Source organism: Gobio gobio (assembly GCF_949357685.1).
Source record: "Gobio gobio genome assembly, chromosome: 3".
Classification (NCBI taxonomy): Eukaryota; Metazoa; Chordata; class Actinopteri; order Cypriniformes; family Gobionidae; genus Gobio; species Gobio gobio.
Window position 1 is genome coordinate 5,378,534 of NC_137099.1, and position 24,290 is coordinate 5,402,823.

At 38.5% G+C, this 24,290-nt stretch overlaps 1 protein-coding gene across 1 annotated transcript in view; it reads left to right on the forward strand.

Moving 5' to 3' along the window:
- The first annotated feature begins 3,767 nt into the window (after positions 1 to 3,767).
- The window catches only part of rap2ab (RAP2A, member of RAS oncogene family b), a 29,648-nt gene continuing 9,125 nt past the window's right edge, over positions 3,768 to 24,290 (forward strand). The window contains exon 1 of the mRNA XM_079811467.1: positions 3,768 to 4,470. Coding sequence (XP_079667593.1) covers positions 4,157 to 4,470 — 314 coding nt within the window. The 5' untranslated portion in view covers positions 3,768 to 4,156. The remainder of the gene's footprint in view (positions 4,471 to 24,290) is intronic.

Sequence of the window (24,290 nt, forward strand, 5' to 3'; positions counted from 1 at the left end):
CCCCTATCTCCTATATAGTGCACTGTCTGATCGTTCCCTATCCCCTATATAATGCACTGTCTGATCGTCCCCTATATAGTGCACTGTCTGTTCCCTATATAGTGCACTCTGGTCGTTCCCTATCCCCTATATAGTGCACTGTCTGTTCCCTATATAGTGTACTGTCTGATTGTCCCCTATCCCCTATATAGTGCACTGTCTGTTCCCTATCCCCTATATAGTGCACTGTCTGTTCCCTATATAGTGTACTGTCTGATTGTCCCCTATCCCCTATATAGTGCACTGTCTAATCGTCCCATTTCTCCTATATAGTGCACTGTCTGATCGTCCCCTATCCCCTATATAATGCACTGTCTGATCGTCCCCTATATAGTGCACTGTCTGATCATTCCCTATCCCCTATATAGTGCACTGTCTGTTCCCTTTATAGTGCACTGTCTGATCATCCCCTATATAGTGCACTGTCTGATCGTCCCCTATATAGTGCACTTTTTGTTCCCTATCCCCTATATAGTGCACTGTCTGATCATTCCCTATCCCCTAAATAGTGCACTGTCTGTTCCCTATCCCCTATATATTGCACTTTCTGATCGTCCCCTATCCCCTTTATAATGCACTGTCTGATCGTCCCCTATATAGTGCACTGTCTGATCATTCCCTATCCCCTATATAGTGCACTGTCTGTTCCCTATATAGTGCACTGTCTGATCGTCCCCTGTCCCCTATATAGTGCACTCTCTGATCATCCCCTATCCCCTATATAGTGCACTGTCTGATCATTCCCTATCCCCTATATAGTGCACTGTCTGTTCCCTTTATAGTGCACTGTCTGATCGTCCCCTATATAGTGCACTTTTTGTTCCCTATCCCCTATATATTGCACTTTCTGATCGTCCCCTATCCCCTTTACAATGCACTGTCTGATCGTCCCCTATATAGTGCACTGTCTGATCATTCCCTATCCCCTATGTAGTGCACTGTCTGTTCCCTATATAGTGCACTGTCTGATCGTCCCCTGTCCCCTATATAGTGCACTCTCTGATCATCCCCTATATAGTGCACTGTCTGATCGTCCCCTATCCCCTATATAGAGCACTGTCTGATCGTCCCCTATATAGTGCACTGTCTGATCGTCCCCTATCTCCTATATAGTGCACTCTCTGATCGTCCCCTATATAGTGCACTGTCTGATCGTCCCCTATCCCCTATATAGTGCACTGTCTGATCGTCCCCTATCCCCTATATAGTGCACTGTCTGATCGTCCCCTATATAGTGCAGTCTGATCGTCCCCTATCCCCTATATAGTGCACTGTCTGATCGTCCCCTATCCCCTATATAGTGCACTCTCTGATCGTCCCCTATATAGTGCACTGTCTGATCGTCCCCTATCCCCTATATAGTGCACTGTCTGATCGTCCCCTATCCCCTATATAGTGCACTGTCTGATCGTCCCCTATCCCCTATATAGTGCACTGTCTGATCGTCCCCTATATAGTGCACTGTCTGATCGTCCCCTATCCCCTATATAGTGCACTGTCTGATCGTCCCCTATCCCCTATATAGTGCACTCTCTGATCGTCCCCTATATAGTGCACCGTCTGATCGTCCCCTATCCCCTATATAGTGCACTGTCTGATCATCCCCTATCCCCTATATAGTGCACTCTCTGATCGTCCCCTATATAGTGCACTTTCTGATCGTCCCCTATCCCCTATATAGTGCACTGTCTGATCGTCCCCTATCCCCTATATAGTGCACTGTCTGATCGTCCCCTATCCCCTATATAGTGCACTCTCTGATCGTCCCCTATATAGTGCACTGTCTGATCGTCACCTATCCCCTATATAGTGCACTGTCTGATCGTCCCCTATCCCCTATATAGAGCACTGTCTGATCGTCCCCTATCCCCTATATAGTGCACTGTCTGATCGTCCCCTATCCCCTATATAGTGCACTGTCTGATCGTCCCCTATCCCCTATATAGTGCACTCTCTGATCGTCCCCTATATAGTGCACTGTCTGATCGTCACCTATCCCCTATATAGTGCACTGTCTGATCGTCCCCTATCCCCTATATAGAGCACTGTCTGATCGTCCCCTATCCCCTATATAGTGCACTGTCTGATCGTCCCCTATCTCCTATATAGTGCACTGTCTGATCGTCCCCTATCCCCTATATAGTGCACTCTCTGATCGTCCCCTATATAGTGCACTGTCTGATCGTCCCCTATCCCCTATATAGTGCACTGTCTGATCGTCCCCTATCCCCTATATAGTGCACTCTCTGATCGTCCCCTATATAGTGCACTGTCTGATCGTCCCCTATCCCCTATATAGTGCACTGTCTGATCGTCCCCTATCCCCTATATAGTGCACTGTCTGATCGTCCCCTATATAGTGCACAATGTGCCATGTAGAAAACAGTAAATGTGTGAAGTGACTGATTTCAGCCGCAGCTTCAGGGTCTGTTTATAATGTAAGGGGCGGAGCTTCAGGTTCTAGAGAGCGTTTGATTGGACAGAAAATCTGACGAGAAGCTGAAGTGCAGAGTGATGTCATAAAAATCATTGATCCCTATGGTCAGAAGTGAGAGGCTGTAAATATGTGAGTTTTGTCGCTGTTTTGAAGCACACTAGCTTATAGACGACATATTCATACTAAACGCCAAAAAATGGGAGTTTTGATTTCAAGGGGACTTTAAGAATCTTTTTTGCACTGGAAAACGAGTCTCAAATACTGAGGTGGATCTGGTGTGCATATTCTGATCATACGGTTCAGCAATAGAGCGATTGGTCAGATGGAGGAACGCTGATGGAGATCTGATGGAAGCTTTACACGCTGACTTTCGAAGAGGACTTTAAAAATACATTACCTTCATAAATCCTGCAGAGACCCTGAACCAGTACCACGGTAATACTGTGTGTTTGCACAAAGTCAAAATGCATCAAAAGAATTGAAATGTTCTGTGTGTAACAGAAATGCTATATGAATATTGAAATCATTACAGTATTATCATCTGATGCCATCATTTTATCACTAAAACCATCATATTTAAACCTGAGTGATCTTGTGTCAATTGTGCAAGTGTACTGTGCAAAACTCAACACTGTTATGATATTTACTCGCCCTTATGACCTGCTTTCATACTTTTATGGTCCGTTTATTCACTGTAATCGCATGGGAAATAACCGATGCACTGAAGAATAAAGGTCACACAGGATTGGAAAGACATCAAATGAGCAAATATGTCAATTTCGGTTGAATTGTTGCTTTATTAACAGTTTCATCGTGATTTATTAGGACACTTTACTGTTGTATGAAACTAGCTGGAGACCTGGACATGAGGAGAGGGGTAAGAACTGCACATATTCCTCAGTGTGGGACTGTTTACATAAAGACATGCTGAAATATGGCTTCTTTTTTTTTAAATAATAAGTGAAAGGATCCTGCAGATATTGAGATGCTTTGATGAGCCACTGCAGCCTGCATCAGTGCACACACAATGGCCGCATCCCTGTTGCTTTCTATTTCAGGTGCTGATGCAGGCGACGCGCTGTTGCCATAGGAACAGCATCCCCAGCATCATGTATCGCGCCGCCTCTCATTGGTCGCTCAGCTGGGGCTGTAACCATCCGCGCCGTAGTTAAAAGCGGAAGTCCCGCCCACCTCGCCCAACCATTGCCTTATTTAGAACGATGGGCGTGGCTTGTCGCACTCCTCCGCGCCCATTGAGCGCTCAGAGCATCAATCCCGCTATAAAACTCCTATCCTCGAGCCGAGAGTGTGTGTTCTGTCTTCAGAAGGTCTCCACCCGAGAGTATGGCGGTTGAGGATGCCGTAAGATGCAGATTAATGTGCATCTTCTATTCTGGAGCGCGTCTGGGAGGGGACGCGTGATGATGCCCGGCGTTTTTACGCACGCAAACAGGCTTTCTCGGGGTGATTTCTTCTCGCGGATGTTTTCTAGATGCGTACAGATGCCATGAAGTCCGCGCATTGGCTCTTTGTGCGCCTCTGTTGCAATACAGCCAGCCATGGCACCGCGTCTGCTCGACTTCTGCAGTATCCAAGGCAAGTTTCCCGTGGCATCTGATCGGCTCGGACGCTGTTAGCTCGCTCCTTTACGCGCGTCACGTCGGTTCGGCTCGGTGCGCAATGCGCGAGTATAAGGTGGTGGTGCTCGGCAGCGGAGGCGTCGGGAAATCCGCGCTCACCGTCCAGTTCGTGACCGGGACCTTCATCGAGAAGTACGACCCGACCATCGAAGACTTCTACCGCAAGGAGATCGAGGTGGACTCGTCGCCGTCGGTGCTGGAGATCCTGGACACGGCCGGCACGGAGCAGTTCGCGTCCATGCGGGATCTCTACATCAAGAACGGCCAGGGCTTCATCCTGGTCTACAGCCTGGTCAACCAGCAGAGCTTCCAAGACATCAAGCCCATGAGAGATCAGATCATCCGGGTGAAGAGGTGAGACGCGCAAGGCTCCTTTGCCCAAAACCACTGCATTGTATTGCAATAATCAGTGATGGAAATACCACGGTATAACCACCGGGTACCATGATTTTAACTCTAGTTGAACTCCATGAAGTATTTCTTTAGTATTAAGACGGAAAAAAAACTATAAACTTAGATATGCAAGTTGGTAATACCACATTTTACCATGGGACTAGCATGAAATACTCTCATGTTACCATTGCACTGCCACGGAAGTTTTTTGTTAATTAAAGGTGAATAGCAATAAACCTACGAAAAACTTATTAAAGAATTATTGTTCCATGGTATACATACTATCATTTTACCACAGTACTTTCTTGTAAATGCAATAAAACAATGGTATTACCATGTTTTTGGACATACTACGGTAAATATTAAAAGCATCTGATACCATCATTTCACCAGGGTAGTGTCACGGTACTTTTAAGGTGAAATTAACAATAAACGTACAAAAAAATGTGTTTTTGGACATGTATCATTGTAAATATTGAAGTGCCACATGGTATTAGCGTGAAATACTGTCATTTTACCACAGTACTGCCACAATATTTTTTTGTAAATTCATGGTGAATGGCAATAAACCTAAGAAAAACAATGTTTACCATGGTATTACCACAGTACTTGCTTGTAAATGCAATAAAACAATGGTATTACCATGTTTTTGGACATACTACGGTAAATATTAAAAGTACCACGGTACTAGCATCATTTCACCAGGGTACTGTCACTGTACTTTTAAGGTGAAATTAACAATAAACGTACAAAAAAATATGTTTTTGGACATGTATCATGGTAAATATTGAAGTGCCATGGTATTAGCGTGAAATACTGTCATTTTACCACGGTTCTGCGACAGTACTTTTAATAAGCAGCACTTTTTAATATGGTCTTATTAATATGATACTCATTCAGTACATACTGTATTAAAGAACCATGGCATTACCATAATTTACTGCGTATTTCAGTACTTTAAGCAGTAAACTTTCAGAAAACAATGGTATTACCATATATTTGGACATGTGCCATGGTAAATATTGAAGTGTCATCATGACATTAGCATGTAATATTGTCATTTTACCATGGTACTGCCACAATATTTTTTGTAAGTTCAAGATGAAGGGCAATAAACCGATGGAATTCAATGGTATTACCCTTTTTTGTTCATGTACCATGCAAATAATAAAGTAGCATGCTATACTATAATTTGACCATGGTACTGCCCCTGTGCTTATATTAGTCTTATATTAATATGGTAATCATTTAGTACATAGTGTATTAAAGAACCATGGCATTACCGTAATGTTTTCTGCGTATTTCAGTACTTTAAGCAGTAAACTTTCAGCAAACAATGGTGTTACCATATATTTGGACATGTACCATGGTAAATATTGAAGTGCCATAGTATTAGCATGTGATACTGTAATTTTACCATGGTATTACCACAGTACTTGTAAATGCAATAAAACAATGGTATTACCACCATGTTTTTGGACATACTACGGTAAATATTAAAAGTACCACGGTACTAGCATCTGATACCATCATTTCACCAGGGTACTGTCACGTTACTTTTAAGGTGAAATTAACAATAAACGTACAAAAAATTATGTTTTTGGACATGTATCATTGTAAATATTGAAGTGCCATGGTATTAGCGTGTAATACTGTCATTTTACCAAGGTTCTGCCACAATATGTTTTTGTAAATTCGAGGTGAATGGCAATAAACCTGCTGTATTATCATGTTTTTGTTCATGCATTCAAATATTATAGTATTTAATATGGTCTTGTATTAATATGATACTCATTCAGTACCATAGTACCGTAATGTTTACTGCGTACTTCAGTATTTTAAGCAGTAAACTTTCAGAAAACAATGGTATTACCATGTTTTTCGACATGTACCATGGTAAATATTGAAGTGCCATGGCATTAGCATGTAATATTGTCATTTTACCACGTTACTGGCACAATATTTCTTTTTAAATTCAAGGTGAATAGCGATAAACCAATTTAATTCAATGGTATTACCATGTTTTCGTTCATGTACCATGCAAATAATAAAGTAGCATGCTATACTATAATTTTACCATGGTACTGCCCCGTGCTTATATTAGTCTTATATTAATATTGTAATCATTTAGTACATACTGTATTAAAGAACCATTGACCATTAACGTAATGTTTACTGCGTACTTCAGTACTTTAAGCAGTAAACTTACAGAAAATGATGGTATTACAGGGTTTTTTGACATCTACCATGGTAAATATTGAAGTGCGATGGTATTAGCATGTAATATTGTCCTTTTACCATGTTACTGCCACAACATGTTTTTGTAAATTCCAGCTGAATAGCAATAAACCAATTTAATTCAATGGTATTACCATGTTTTTGTTCATGTACCATGCAAATAATAAAGTAGCATGCTATACTATAATTTGACCATGGTACTGCCCCCGTGCTTATATTAGTCTTATATTAATATGGTAATCATTCACTACCATAATACATATTGTATTAAAGAACCATGGCATTACCGTAATGTTTTCTGCATACTTCAGTACTTTAAGCAGTAAACTTTCAGAAAACAATGGTATTACCGGGTTTTTTGACATGTACCATGGTAAATATGAAAAGTTTTAGCATCTGATACAATCATTTTACCAGGATATTGTCACCGTACTTTTGTTGTAAATTTGAGGTGAAAACAATAAAGACAGAAAATTATGGTATTACCATGTTTTTCAACATGTACCATGGTAAATATTGAATTGCCATAGTATTAGCATGTGATACTGTCATTTTACCACGATACTGCCACAATATTTTTTGTAAAATTTGAGGTGAAAACAATAAACTTACAAAGCGTATTACCATGTATGTGGACATGTACCATGGTAAATATTTAAGCGCTATGGCATACTGACATTTTACCAGGGTACTGTTACAGTACTTTGTTTGTAAGTGTTATATAAATATGGTAATTATTCAGCATCATGGTAATACTGTATTAAAGAAGCCTAGTTTTGCCATGGTACAGCTCAGTCTGGAAAGCAGGAAGTTTGTCTTCTCTGAGTGAAGTAAACTTTCCAAGGTTTAAGAGCCAGTTAAGAAGATGGAAACACTTTAGTGTGTGTGTGTGTGTGTGTGTGTGTCTGTATGGAATAATATGACTGTGCCGTTAATAATAAGTCCAATGGGATGCAGCATCTGTTATAATCTTTCCATAGTTTGACCCAAGGCCTAGAAGCAGATGCTGTATTGTTTGTGTTTTTCCATATCGAGGTTTGAACACATCGCTTTCATAAACAGCACCTTCAGAACAATCATAAAGCGAGCGTGAGGTAGAGCACACAGAGACAAAAGATTCACCACTGGAGCTGCAGAACCTGAAAGGCCTGAATTATCATGTCAGATCATTGAATGAGAAAAGCTTTTAAAAAGCTCTTATTTATGCACTTTTCTCTTATAGTCTTCTTGCGTCTCTTCAGATGTGATCGTGACAAATGCAGTGACTGTTGCATTGGAGTAGCAGAAGCTCCATGAAATATGGCCTGATGATAAAAGTGATCAGCCACTTTACCACAGTAATCAATGCAGAGTTATTTTGCCATATTTACATGCAGCAACCTGACATTTTCTCATGCAGAACAGACTCAAAGTCTTTTTAAAGTTGCTCTTGGAATGATTTAGTGCTAAATAGTTTCTAAAAGATGAAGTAGACCCATAATTAGCTATTTTTGTATGTGCGTGTTGGGGTTATTTAGCCATTTATAGCATAATGTGCATTTATCCACCTCATATACTCGCCAAATAAACAGATACATATATTATTAAATAAATGAACAAATTCTGAATGGAGTTTGAATTATTTTACTTTATGTGAATACAATGTGCTGAGCGATATGAGATATGTGTGGAAGCTTGTTTCCGCCACAGAATAAAACATTGTCGGAATTGTAAGATATAAAGTCGGAATTGTGTGATATAAAGTCGGAATTGTGTGATATAAAGTCAGAATTGTAAGATATAAAGTCAGAATTGTGTGATATAAAGTCGGAATTGTGAGATATAAAGTCGGAATTGTGTGATATAAAGTCGGAATTGTGTGATATAAAGTCAGAATTGTGTGATATAAAGTCAGAATTGTGTGATATAAAGTCAGAATTGTAAGATATAAAGTCAGAATTGTAAGATATAAAGTCGGAATTGTGAGATATAAAGTCAGAATTGTAAGATATAAAGTCAGAATTGTAAGATATAAAGTCAGAATTGTGTGATATAAAGTCGGAATTGTGAGATATAAAGTCGGAATTGTGTGATATAAAGTCGGAATTGTGTGATATAAAGTCAGAATTGTGTGATATAAAGTCAGAATTGTGTGATATAAAGTCAGAATTGTAAGATATAAAGTCAGAATTGTAAGATATAAAGTCGGAATTGTGAGATATAAAGTCAGAATTGTAAGATATAAAGTCGGAATTGTGAGATATAAAGTCAGAATTGTAAGATATAAAGTCGGAATTGTGAGATATAAAGTCAGAATTGTAAGATATAAAGTCAGAATTGTAAGATATAAAGTCAGAATTGTGTGATATAAAGTCGGAATTGTGAGATATAAAGTCGGAATTGTGTGATATAAAGTCGGAATTGTGTGATATAAAGTCAGAATTGTGTGATATAAAGTCAGAATTGTAAGATATAAAGTCAGAATTGTAAGATATAAAGTCGGAATTGTGAGATATAAAGTCAGAATTGTGTGATATAAAGTCGGAATTGTGTGATATAAAGTCAGAATTGTGTGATATAAAGTCGGAATTGTGAGATATAAAGTCAGAATTGTGTGATATAAAGTCAGAATTGTGAGATATAAAGTCAGAATTGTGAGATATAAAGTCAGAATTGTGTGATATAAAGTCAGAATTGTGTGATATAAAGTCGGAATTGTGTGATATAAAGTCAGAATTGTGTGATATAAAGTCAGAATTGTGTGATATAAAGTCGGAATTGTGTGATATAAAGTCAGAATTGTGTGATATAAAGTCGGAATTGTGAGATATAAAGTCAGAATTGTGTGATATAAAGTCAGAATTGTGTGATATAAAGTCGGAATTGTGTGATATAAAGTCAGAATTGTGTGATATAAAGTCGGAATTGTGTGATATAAAGTCAGAATTGTGAGATATAAAGTCGGAATTGTGAGATATAAAGTCGGAATTGTGAGATATAAAGTCAGAATTGTGTGATATAAAGTCAGAATTGTGTGATATAAAGTCAGAATTGTGTGATATAAAGTCAGAATTGTGTGATATAAAGTCGGAATTGTGTGATATAATTTATATCACACAATTCTGACTTTATATCTCACAATTCCGACTTTATATCTCACAATTCCGACTTTATATCTCACAATTCTGACTTTATATCATATAAAGTCAGAATTGTGAGATATAAAGTCGGAATTGTGAGATATAAAGTCGGAATTGTGAGATATAAAGTCAGAATTGTGTGATATAAAGTCGGAATTGTGTGATATAAAGTCAGAATTGTGTGATATAAAGTCAGAATTGTGTGATATAAAGTCGGAATTGTGTGATATAAAGTCAGAATTGTGAGATATAAAGTCAGAATTGTGTGATATAAAGTCAGAATTGTGTGATATAAAGTCGGAATTGTGTGATATAAAGTCAGAATTGTGTGATATAAAGTCGGAATTGTGAGATATAAAGTCAGAATTGTGAGATATAAAGTCAGAATTGTGTGATATAAAGTCAGAATTGTGAGATATAAAGTCAGAATTGTGTGATATAAAGTCAGAATTGTGTGATATAAAGTCAGAATTGTGTGATATAAAGTCGGAATTGTGTGATATAAAGTCAGAATTGTGAGATATAAAGTCAGAATTGTGTGATATAAAGTCAGAATTGTGTGATATAAAGTCGGAATTGTGTGATATAAAGTCAGAATTGTGTGATATAAAGTCGGAATTGTGAGATATAAAGTCAGAATTGTGAGATATAAAGTCAGAATTGTGTGATATAAAGTCAGAATTGTGAGATATAAAGTCAGAATTGTGAGATATAAAGTCAGAATTGTGTGATATAAAGTCAGAATTGTGTGATATAAAGTCAGAATTGTGAGATATAAAGTCAGAATTGTGTGATATAAAGTCAGAATTGTGTGATATAAAGTCGGAATTGTGTGATATAAAGTCAGAATTGTGAGATATAAAGTCGGAATTGTGAGATATAAAGTCGGAATTGTGTGATATAAAGTCAGAATTGTGTGATATAAAGTCGGAATTGTGTGATATAAAGTCAGAATTGTGTGATATAAAGTCAGAATTGTAAGATATAAAGTCAGAGCTGTAAGATATAAAGTCGGAATTGTGTGATATAAAGTCGGAATTGTGAGATATAAAGTCAGAATTGTGTGATATAAAGTCAGAATTGTAAGATATAAAGTCAGAATTGTAAGATATAAAGTCGGAATTGTGTGATATAAAGTCGGAATTGTGAGATATAAAGTCAGAATTGTGTGATATAAAGTCAGAATTGTGTGATATAAAGTCGGAATTGTGTGATATAAAGTCAGAATTGTGAGATATAAAGTCAGAATTGTGTGATATAAAGTCAGAATTGTGTGATATAAAGTCAGAATTGTGTGATATAAAGTCAGAATTGTGTGATATAAAGTCAGAATTGTAAGATATAAAGTCAGAATTGTAAGATATAAAGTCGGAATTGTGTGATATAAAGTCGGAATTGTGAGATATAAAGTCAGAATTGTGTGATATAAAGTCGGAATTGTGTGATATAAAGTCAGAATTGTGTGATATAAAGTCAGAATTGTGAGATATAAAGTCGGAATTGTGAGATATAAAGTCGGAATTGTGTGATATAAAGTCGGAATTGTGTGATATAAAGTCAGAATTGTGTGATATAAAGTCGGAATTGTGAGATATAAAGTCAGAATTGTGTGATATAAAGTCAGAATTATGTGATATAAAGTCAGAATTGTTTGATATAAAGTCGGAATTGTGTGATATAAAGTCAGAATTGTGAGATATAAAGTCAGAATTGTGTGATATAAAGTCGGAATTGTGTGATATAAAGTCAGAATTGTGAGATATAAAGTCAGAATTGTTTGATATAAAGTCAGAATTGTGAGATATAAAGTCAGAATTGTGTGATATAAAGTCAGAATTGTGTGATATAAAGTCAGAATTGTGTGATATAAAGTCAGAATTGTGAGATATAAAGTCAGAATTGTGTGATATAAAGTCAGAATTGTGTGATATAAAGTCAGAATTGTGAGATATAAAGTCAGAATTGTTTGATATAAAGTCGGAATTGTGAGATATAAAGTCAGAATTGTGTGATATAAAGTCAGAATTGTGTGATATAAAGTCAGAATTGTGTGAAATATAGTCAGAATTGTGTGATATAAAGTCAGAATTATGTGATATAAAGTCAGAATTGTGTGATATAAAGTCGGAATTGTGTGATATAAAGTCAGAATTGTGTGATATAAAGTCAGAATTGTGTGATATAAAGTCAGAATTGTGTGATATAAAGTCGGAATTGTGTGATATAAAGTCAGAATTGTGTGATATAAAGTCGGAATTGTGAGATATAAAGTCAGAATTGTGTGATATAAAGTCGGAATTGTGTGATATAAAGTCAGAATTATGTGATATAAAGTCAGAATTGTGTGATATAAAATCGGAATTGTGAGATATAAAGTCAGAATTGTGTGATATAAAGTCAGAATTGTGTGATATAAAGTCGGAATTGTGTGATATAAAGTCAGAATTGTGTGATATAAAGTCAGAATTGTGTGATATAAAGTCAGAATTGTGTGATATAAAGTCGGAATTGTGTGATATAAAGTCAGAATTGTGAGATATAAAGTCGGAATTGTGAGATATAAAGTCGGAATTGTGTGATATAAAGTCGGAATTGTGTGATATAAAGTCAGAATTGTGTGATATAAAGTCGGAATTGTGTGATATAAATTCAGAATTGTGTGATATAAAGTCGGAATTGTGAGATATAAAGTCAGAATTGTGTGATATAAAGTCAGAATTGTGTGATATAAAGTCAGAATTGTGTGATATAAAGTCGGAATTGTGTGATATAAAGTCAGAATTGTGAGATATAAAGTCGGAATTGTTTGATATAAAGTCGGAATTGTGAGATATAAAGTCAGAATTGTGTGATATAAAGTCGGAATTGTGTGATATAAAGTCGGAATTGTGTGATATAAAGTCGGAATTGTGTGATATAAAGTCAGAATTGTGTGATATAAAGTCGGAATTGTGAGATATAAAGTCAGAATTGTGTGATATAAAGTCAGAATTGTGTGATATAAAGTCAGAATTGTGTGATATAAAGTCGGAATTGTGTGATATAAAGTCAGAATTGTGAGATATAAAGTCAGAATTGTTTGATATAAAGTCGGAATTGTGAGATATAAAGTCAGAATTGTGTGATATAAAGTCAGAATTGTGTGAAATATAGTCAGAATTGTGTGATATAAAGTCAGAATTATGTGATATAAAGTCGGAATTGTGTGATATAAAGTCAGAATTGTGTGATATAAAGTCGGAATTGTGTGATATAAAGTCAGAATTGTGTGATATAAAGTCAAAATTTTGAGATATAAAGTCAGAATTGTGTGATATAAAGTCGGAATTGTGTGATATAAAGTCAGAATTGTGTGATATAAAGTCAGAATTGTGTGATATAAAGTCGGAATTGTGAGATATAAAGTCAGAATTGTGTGAAATAAAGTCAGAATTGTGTGATATAAAGTCAGAATTATGTGATATAAAGTCGGAATTGTGTGATATAAAGTCGGAATTGTGTGATATAAAGTCGGAATTGTGTGATATAAAGTCGGAATTTTGATATAAAGTCAGAATTGTGTGAAATAAAGTCAGAATTGTGTGATATAAAGTCAGAATTATGTGATATAAAGTCGGAATTGTGTGATATAAAGTCGGAATTGTGTGATATAAAGTCAGAATTATGTGATATAAAGTCGGAATTATGTGATATAAAGTCAGAATTGTGTGATATAAAGTCGGAATTGTGTGATATAAAGTCAGAATTGTGTGATATAAAGTCAGAATTGTGTGATATAAAGTCGGAATTGTGAGATATAAAGTCAGAATTGTGTGAAATAAAGTCAGAATTGTGTGATATAAAGTCAGAATTATGTGATATAAAGTCGGAATTGTGTGATATAAAGTCGGAATTGTGTGATATAAAGTCGGATTTGTGTGATATAAAGTCGGAATTGTGATATAAAGTCGGAATTTTGATATAAAGTCAGAATTGTGTGATATAAAGTCAGAATTGTGTGATATAAAGTCAGAATTATGTGATATAAAGTCGGAATTATGTGATATAAAGTCAGAATTGTGTGATATAAAGTCAGAATTATGTGATATAAAGTCAGAATTATGTGATATAAAGTCAGAATTGTGAGATATAAAGTCAGAATTATGTGATATAAAGTCGGAATTGTGTGATATAAAGTCAGAATTATGTGATATAAAGTCGGAATTTTGTGATATAAAGTCAGAATTGTGAGATATAAAGTCATAATTGTGAGATATAAAGTCATAATTATGTTATATAAAGTCAGAATTGTGTGATATAAAGTCAGAATTGTGTGATATAAAGTCAGAATTGTGTGATATAAAGCCAGAATTGTGTGATATAAAGTCGGAATTGTGTGATATAAAGTCAGAATTATGTGATATAAAGTCGGAATTGTGTGATACTTTATGTGAATACAATGTGCTGAGCGATATGAGATATGACACTTGCACAGCTCTTAAATAAAAAATGCATTAAATAAAGACATAAAACGGGTCTGAAGGAAGGCTGAAATTCCTGTGGAAATTCCCGCCATTAAACACACTCAGGATGCACTTCTTTGCAGCTTTATCTCTCGCGTTATGAATTGAATTGGCAGCGTTTAATGCCAGAACCTGCAGAAAATCTCCCGCTCTGGCACAGGTTGTTAATCTACAGGAGGAGGCCGACACATGCTGAGACGGCTGATGATAACTACAGTAACGCTGGTGAGATTTGCACACTCACCAAAATATAAATGAGATTGTGTGCCGGTGGAAGCCAAAGAAACATCACAACTGCATTAGTGCGCAGGAACCCAAAGGCTTGCTTGACTTTTGGCAGCGAGACCCTGGGAAGAGGAAATGTGGGTGGATCCGCCGCTCATCTGCTTTCTATCTAATGCCAAACACTCTTTAATGAATTTAGATGAAAAAAACACAGCGACGTATTCAATTTAGCTACGGCAGGTGTTTAAAAACACGGCCCACACACACAATCTGTGCGCTGCTTCACATAATCTACCAAACTCAATGTGTGCAAGTCTGAGAAAAGCATTTGCATATTGTAAAATTGGGATCTAAACGCATTAACAAATTAATTTGAAGATGTGTTAATGATATTCACACTCCCTGCAGACCTAACTTAACATGTATTATATTAAGTGTGTGTGTTTTTGAAATGTCTCTTCTGCTCACCAAGAAAAAATTTAGTAAAATAGTGAAATATTATTACAATTTAAAATAACAGTCTTCTATGTAAATATATTGTAAAATGTAATTTATATCCTGTGATCAAAGCTGAATTTTCAGCATCATTACTCCAGTCTTCAGTGTCACATGATCCTTCACTAATCCTCATCTTGATTTGCTGCTTAAAGCTGCACTATGTAACATTTTTGCAGTAAAATACCCCAAAACCACTAGGCCAGTGTTATATATTTTGTTCAGTTGAGTATTTACAATATCCCAAATGTTTCCAACTATTTGTAAATCGTGAGAAATTGCTATTTTACCCGAGGAACCGGGACAAGCGGAAGTGGCGTTTTAGTGTCATAATAAAAGTCCCGCTGCTCGCAGCGGTTCCTCAGCTCCACAACACTCGCTCCTGCTCTGCTTCACTACAGTAACGTTAATAATCACATCCATCAACATGATTTCTGCCCGAGTCCTATCCCGATTCTTTCCCACCGGCTGTTGAGGTGAAGACCACATGTCCCAAGATTCTGCGCTCAAACGTGCCGTCATCAAACTACGCCTTTGTTTTGAACAGGCGACCTCTAGCAGATGGAAAAGTTACATAGTGCAGCTTTAATTAATATTTCCGATTATTATCTATGTTTAAAACAGTTCATATTTATGTGGAAACTGATATATTGTATTTCTCAGGATTCTTTGATGAATAGAAAGTTCAAAAGTACAGTGTTTATTTGAAATCGAATCTTTTGTAACATTAGTACTAATGTCTTTACTGTACAATCCACTTTACCTCTGGATTGCTTTCCTGTAGGCATTACATTTCTGTCTATATCTAATTGACTCTAGGTGCTTTAATACACATGTACAGCGTGTCTAATGACAGTTACGGTTGGGTTTGTGCATTGGATGACGGTGTGACCGCCTCCCGTGAGACCTTCCTCCTTAGAAGATGAGATTGTGTTCCTGAGGGAAACCTGCTGTTTGTGCCCATAGATATTGACATTTCACACTCTGAAATCAGTTTTGTGGGAGTGTTTTTTGCTGATACAGTCGGGACCGAAGAAATGGATCTTAGATTAGTGTGAAAGCTTTCTCGTAGCTCTGAAACACATGGAAAAGCGCGTCCTGGAGAGAGTGTGTATGGATAGGGAAGGCCGCTGAAGACGATGATTGCTTTTTAACCTGCTCCAATTTGCTGCTCGCTCCGCTGCACCGCTGTGACCGCGAGCAAAGCTGCGGCGTAATAACATGAAGTCATCTGTCTTCATCTGTTTCACTCTGAAGAGAAGATTTCCTCTATTTCTGTACACCGAGGGTGATTATGTATGTTGTACGACTTTGAAATTGGTTTGGCTACTTTTACCTGCACTGTGACCTTTTACTTTTATTTTTTAGTTCATGTACTGTTTAAAGACAACCTAATGCCCTTTTACAAAGTCTTGATGTTATTTTTGTGCTCTATTAGAACAGGTTTTCATGCTTGAGTGTTCAAAAAACACATTATTTGCCCCATTGTTGCAGCTCCTCTTTTCCCAGTCTGTCAGTAGCGCTCTGTTTAGTTCCTGTCTCTATGAAGCCCCTCCTTCTGAAAAGCACAATGTGCTCTTATTAGTCGACTGGAACAGTGTGTTGTGATTGGTCAAGCATTTCGATCATGTTGGGGAAATGTCCCGCCCCTTACTATAACCGCCAGTTTCAACACTAACTCAACCAGGCCCCGCCCCTTTATTCTGTGCAGTAATTATTTAAATGTGGAATATTGTGATAGGCTCGTTCTGGGAATAAAATAAGACAGGAAAACGGAACTAAAAGCGCATGAGACAGGAAACGGAACTAAAAGCGCATGAGACAGGAAACGGAACTAAAAGCGTGTTAGACAGGAAACGGAACTAAAAGCGCATGAGACAGGAAATGGAACTAAAAGCGCATGAGACAGGAAATGGAACTAAATGCGTATGAGACAGGAAATGGAACTAAAAGTGCATGAGACAGGAAACGGAACTAAAAGCGTGTTAGACAGGAAACGGAACTAAAAGCGCATGAGACAGGAAATGGAACTAAAAGCGCATGAGACAGGAAATGGAACTAAATGCGTATGAGACAGGAAATGGAACTAAAAGTGCATGAGACAGGAAACGGAACTAAAAGCGTGTTAGACAGGAAACGGAACTAAAAGCGCATGAGACAGGAAACGGAACTAAAAGCGTGTTAGACAGGAAATGGAACTAAAAGTGCATGAGACAGGAAACGGAACTAAAAGCGTGTTAGACAGGAAACGGAACTAAAAGCGCATGAGACAGGAAATGGAACTAAAAGCGCATGAGACAGGAAATGGAACTAAATGCGTATGAGACAGGAAATGGAACTAAAAGTGCATGAGACAGGAAACGGAACTAAAAGCGTGTTAGACAGGAAACGGAACTAAAAGCGCATGAGACAGGAAACGGAACTAAAAGCGTGTTAGACAGGAAATGGAACTAAAAGCGCATGAGACAGGAAACGGAACTAAAAGCGCATGAGACAGGAAACAGAACTAAAAGCGCATGAGACAGGAAACGGAACTAAAAGCGTGTTAGACAGGAAACGGAACTAAAAGCGTGTTAGACAGGAAATGGAACTAAATGCGTATGAGACAGGAAACGGAACTAAAAGCGCATGAGACAGGAAACAGAACTAAAAGCGTGTGAAACAGGAAACGGAACTAAAAGCGCATGAGACAGGAAATGGAACTAAAAGCGCATGAGACCGGAAATGGAACTAAAAGCGTGTTAGACTGGAAACGGAACTAAAAGCGTGTTAGACAGGAAGCGGAACTAAAAGCGCATGAGACAGGAAACGGAACTAAAAGCGCATGAGACAGGAAACGGAACTAAAAGCGTGTTAGACAGGAAACGGAACTAAAAGCGCATGAGACAGGAAATGGAACTAAAAGCGCATGAGACAGGAAATGGAACTAAAAGCGCATGAGACAGGAAATGGAACTAAAAGCGCATGAGACAGGAAATGGAACTAAAAGCGCATGAGACAGGAAATGGAACTAAATGCGTATGAGGCAGGAAATGGAACTAAAAGCGCATGAGACAGGAAATGGAACTAAAAGCGTGTTAGACAGGAAACGGAACTAAAAGCGCATGAGACAGGAAACGGAACTAAAAGCGTGTTAGACAGGAAACGGAACTAAAAGCGCATGAGACAGGAAACGGAACTAAAAGCGTGTTAGACAGGAAACGGAACTAAAAGCGCATGAGACAGGAAACGGAACTAAAAGCGTGTTAGACAGGAAACTGAACTAAAAGCGTGTTAGACAGGAAATGGAACTAAATGCGTATGAGACAGGAAACGGAACTAAAAGCGCATGAGACAGGAAACAGAACTAAAAGCGTATGAGACAGGAAACGGAACTAAAAGCGTGTTAGACAGGAAACGGAACTAAAAGCGTATGAGACAGGAAACGGAACTAAAAGCGCATGAGACAGGAAACGGAACTAAAAGCGTGTTAGACAGGAAACGGAACTAAAAGCGTATGAGACAGGAAACGGAACTAAAAGCGCATGAGACAGGAAGCGGAACTAAAAGCGTGTTAGACAGGAAACGGAACTAAAAGCGTATGAGACAGGAAACGGAACTAAAAGCGCATGAGACAGGAAACGGAACTAAAAGCGCATGAGACAGGAAACGGAACTAAAAGCGTGTTAGACAGGAAACGGAACTAAAAGCGTGTTAGACAGGAAGCGGAACTAAAAGCGTGTTAGACAGGAAACGCAACTAAAAGCGCATGAGACAGGAAACGGAACTAAAAGCGTGTTAGACAGGAAACGGAACTAAAAGCGCATGAGACAGGAAATGGAACTAAAAGCGCATGAGACAGGAAATGGACCTAAAAGCGCATGAGACAGGAAATGGAACTTAAAGCGCATGAGACAGGAAACGGAACTAAAAGCGCATGAGACAGGAAACGGAACTCAAAGCGTGTTAGACAGGAAACGGAACTAAAAGCGTGTTAGACAGGAAGCGGAACTAAAAGCGTGTTAGACAGGAAGCGGAACTAAAAGCGTGTTAGACAGGAAACGGAACTAAAAGCGCATGAGACAGGAAACGGAACTAAAAGCGTGTTAGACAGGAAACGGAACTAAAAGCGTGTTAGACAGGAAGCGGAACTAAAAGCGTGTTAGACAGGAAACGCAACTAAAAGCGCATGAGACAGGAAACGGAACTAAAAGCGTGTTAGACAGGAAACGGAACTAAAAGCGCATGAGACAGGAAATGGAACTAAAAGCGCATGAGACAGGAAATGGACCTAAAAGCGCATGAGACAGGAAATGGAACTTAAAGCGCATGAGACAGGAAACGGAACTAAAAGCGCATGAGACAGGAAACGGAACTCAAAGCGTGTTAGACAGGAAACGGAACTAAAAGCGTGTTAGACAGGAAGCGGAACTAAAAGCGTGTTAGACAGGAAGCGGAACTAAAAGCGTGTTAGACAGGAAACGGAACTAAAAGCGCATGAGACAAGAAACGGAACTAAAAGCGTGTTAGACAGGAAATGGAACTAAAAGCGTGTTAGACAGGAAACGGAACTAAAAGCGCATGAGACAGGAAATGGAACTAAAAGCGCATGAGACAGGAAATGGAACTAAAAGCGCATGAGACAGGAAACGGAACTAAAAGCGTGTTAGACAGGAAACGGAACTAAAAGCGCATGAGACAAGAAACGGAACTAAAAGCGTGTTAGACAGGAAATGGAACTAAAAGCGTGTTAGACAGGAAACGGAACTAAAAGCGCTTGAGACAGGAAATGGAACTAAAAGCGCATGAGACAGGAAATGGAACTAAAAGCGCATGAGACAGGAAACGGAACTAAAAGCGTGTTAGACAGGAAACGGGACTAAAAGCGCATGAGACAGGAAACGGAACTAAAAGCGTGTTAGACAGGAAACGGAACTAAAAGCGCATGAGACAGGAAACGGAACTAAAAGCGTGTTAGACAGGAAACGGAACTAAAAGCGTGTTAGACAGGAAGCGGAACTAAAAGCGTGTTAGACAGGAAACGGAACTAAAAGCGCATGAGACAAGAAACGGAACTAAAAGCGTGTTAGACAGGAAATGGAACTAAAAGCGCATGAGACAGGAAACGGAACTAAAAGCGCATGAGACAAGAAACGGAACTAAAAGCGTGTTAGACAGGAAACGGAACTAAAAGCGCATGAGACAAGAAACGGAACTAAAAGCGTGTTAGACAGGAAATGGAACTTAAAGCGCATGAGACAGGAAACGGAACTAAAAGCGTGTTAGACAGGAAACGGAACTAAAAGCGCATGAGACAGGAAATGGAACTAAAAGCGTGTTAGACAGGAAATGGAACTAAAAGCGTGTTAGACAGGAAACGGAACTAAAAGCGCATGAGACAAGAAACGGAACTAAAAGCGTGTTAGACAGGAAATGGAACTTAAAGCGCATGAGACAGGAAACGGAACTAAAAGCGTGTTAGACAGGAAACGGAACTAAAAGCGCATGAGACAGGAAACGGAACTAAAAGCGTGTTAGACAGGAAACGGAACTAAAAGCGCATGAGACAAGAAACGGAACTAAAAGCGTGTTAGACAGGAAATGGAACTTAAAGCGCATGAGACAGGAAACGGAACTAAAAGCGTGTTAGACAGGAAACGGAACTAAAAGCGCATGAGACAGGAAATGGAACTAAAAGCGCATGAGACAGGAAATGGAACTAAAAGCGTGTTAGACAGGAAGCGGAACTAAAAGCGTGTTAGACAGGAAACGGAACTAAAAGCGCATGAGACAAGAAATGGAACTAAAAGCGTGTTAGACAGGAAATGGAACTAAAAGCGTGTTAGACAGGAAACGGAACTAAAAGCGCATGAGACAGGAAATGGAACTAAAAGCGCATGAGACAGGAAATGGAACTAAAAGCGCATGAGACAAGAAACGGAACTAAAAGCGTGTTAGACAGGAAACGGGACTAAAAGCGCATGAGACAGGAAACGGAACTAAAAGCGTGTTAGACAGGAAACGGAACTAAAAGCGCATGAGACAGGAAATGGAACTAAATGCGTATGAGACAGGAAACGGAACTAAAAGCGTGTTAGACAGGAAATGGAACTAAAAGCGCATGAGACAGGAAATGGAACTAAATGCGTATGAGACAGGAAATGGAACTAAAAGCGTGTTAGACAGGAAATGGAACTAAAAGCGCATGAGACAGGAAATGGAACTAAATGCGTATGAGACAGGAAATGGAACTAAAAGCGTGTTAGACAGGAAATGGAACTAAAAGCGCATGAGACAGGAAATGGAACTAAATGCGTATGAGACAGGAAATGGAACTAAAAGCGCATGAGACAGGAAACGGAACTAAAAGCGTGTTAGACAGGAAACGGGACTAAAAGCGCATGAGACAGGAAACGGAACTAAAAGCGTGTTAGACAGGAAACGGAACTAAAAGCGCATGAGACAGGAAATGGAACTAAATGCGTATGAGACAGGAAATGGAACTAAAAGCGCATGAGACAGGAAACGGAACTAAAAGCGTGTTAGACAGGAAACGGGACTAAAAGCGCATGAGACAGGAAACTGAACTAAAAGCGTGTTAGACAGGAAATGGAACTAAAAGCGCATGAGACAGGAAACAGAACTAAAAGCGTGTTAGACAGGAAACGGAACTAAAAGCGCATGAGACAGGAAATGGAACTAAAAGCGCATGAGACAGGAAATGGAACTAAATGCGTATGAGACAGGAAACGGAACTAAAAGCGCATGAGACAGGAAACAGAACTAAAAGCGTGTTAGACAGGAAACGGAACTAAAAGCGCATGAGACAGGAAATGGAACTAAAAGCGCATGAGACAGGAAATGGAACTAAATGCGTATGAGACAGGAAACGGAACTAAAAGCGCATGAGACAGGAAACAGAACTAAAAGCGTGTTAGACAGGAAACGGAACTAAAAGCGCATGAGACAGGAAATGGAACTGAAAGCGCATGAGACAGGAAATGGAACTAAATGCGTATGAGACAGGAAACGGAACTAAACGTGTGTGAGACACGAAATAGAACTAAAAGTGTGTGAAACAGGAAACGGAACTAAAAGCGTATGAGACAGGAAACGGAACTAAACGCGTGTGAGACAGGAAATAGAACTAAATGCGCATGAGACACAGGAAATGGAACTAAAAGCATGTGAAACAGGAATCGGAACTCAAAGTGTGTGAAACAGGAAATAGAACTAAATGCGTGTGAAACAGGAAACGGAACTAAAAGTGTGTGAAACAGGAAACGGAACTGAATGCGTGTGAAACAGGAAACGGAACTAAAAGTGTGTGAAACAGGAAATAGAACTAAATGCGTGTGAAACAGGAAACGGAACTAAAAGTGCGTGAAACAGGAAATAGAACTAAATGCGTGTGAAACAGGAAACGGAACTAAATGCGCATGAGACAGGAAACAGAACTAAAAGCGTGTGAAACAGGAAACGGAACTAAAAGCGTGTGAAACAGGAAACGGAACTAAAAGCGTGTGAAACAGGAAACGGAACTAAAAGCATAAGAGACAGGAAACGGAACTAAAAGCGTGTGAGACTGGAAATAGAACTAAATGCGCATGAGACACAGGAAACGGAACTAAAAGCGTGTGAAACAGGAAACGGAACTAAAAGCGTGTGAAACAGGAAATAGAGATAAATGCGCATGAGACACAGGCAACGGAACTAAAAGCGTGTGAAACAGGAAATAGAACTAAATACGTGTGTAGCAGGAAGCGGAACTAAAAGCATATGAGACAGGAAACGGAACTAAATGCGTATGAGACAGGAAACGGAACTAAAAGCATGTGAAACAGGAAATAGATCTAAATGCGTGTGAAACAGGAAACGGAACTAAAAGCGTGTGAAACAGGAAACGGAACTAAAACGCGCGTGGAACACAGGAAGCCGGAACAAAAACGCGCGTGGAACACAGGAAGTGGTGTTCAAACAATAATTTTCCTAACTTTATTCTTAATCTTTGGTGTTGTTTTTATACTTTTAATGTTCTATACTCTTCTAGCAGTTTAGTTTCTGCACAATGTGTCTCTTTCAGTCAGTTTGGACTTTATTCAGCCTTTAATTTCTGACAGACGTTTTTATTTTGGGAAACTTTGGGGGGGGGGGGGGGGGTAGCTCTTTTGTTTTCATTAACAACTAGGTTCCTTTGTTTCGCTCTGAATCAGCGTGTGGCCTGACCAGCATTTCTGGCCAAAAGCATCCCATCATGCATTGCTTCCAGCAGGGTCTCTGGAGACATCACATCTGTTTTTGTGTTCCTAAGCGCCGGGGGTCCAACCGTTACTGGGCAACTGCGCCGGCGAGGCCTTCAATGCGTTGGATGGAGCGATGCAGCCGTCACTTTTTGACAGACGGACAGTAAAATCATGTGTTTTAAATCTCTCAGTGCTGCATCACAATCAGACCGATCACATTTCACCCTCCAAACAGTTCCTCTCTATAAATTGCAATAGGCAATACTTTTTTATACCTGACTTGCTTAATTCCTGTAGTGAATCATGCTAAAACAACACCAATAAACTTTTGCAGTTTCCATCTTTAGAGTGCATTATTCATCTATTTGATGCATTGCATTGCATTATTTGATTGTAAATGACCCCTGTGTGTTTCAGCTTTCAGGCAATAAGCAATGCATGCGCGCAGTAGCATGAAAGAATAATTAGCTATTGAGCTGCTGTCAGATACTAAGTTGGTAAATGCACCTTGTCATGTGCGTGTGCAGCTCATGAGTTCCATCATAACCGCTGCAGTCAGTGCTTTAAGAGCGATGCTCATGCTTCAATGATCCTCTAATAGATGTTGTGGGTCATGAAGACTCGCGCTTCGTTAGACTCATTCACTTAACTAGTGCTGCTGTGTTTGTTATCTTGTCGCTGTATTAAATGATTTTAATCACTTAGACATTAAGATGATAATGCATGGCATGACATTGTGGAAAATGTCGCCAAGCAACATTAGGAAACTGAATGAGAACCAGTTTATCTGTTTATATATGTGTGTCTGTGTGTGTGTCTCAAAATAGTATATATATCAGGCTTGTCAAGTCGAATAATCACGATTAATCATATTTAACATAAAAGTTTGTGTTTATTTATATATATATATATATATATATATATATATAATCGCGATTAATCGCATTTAACATAAAGGTTTGTGTTAATATTATATGTGT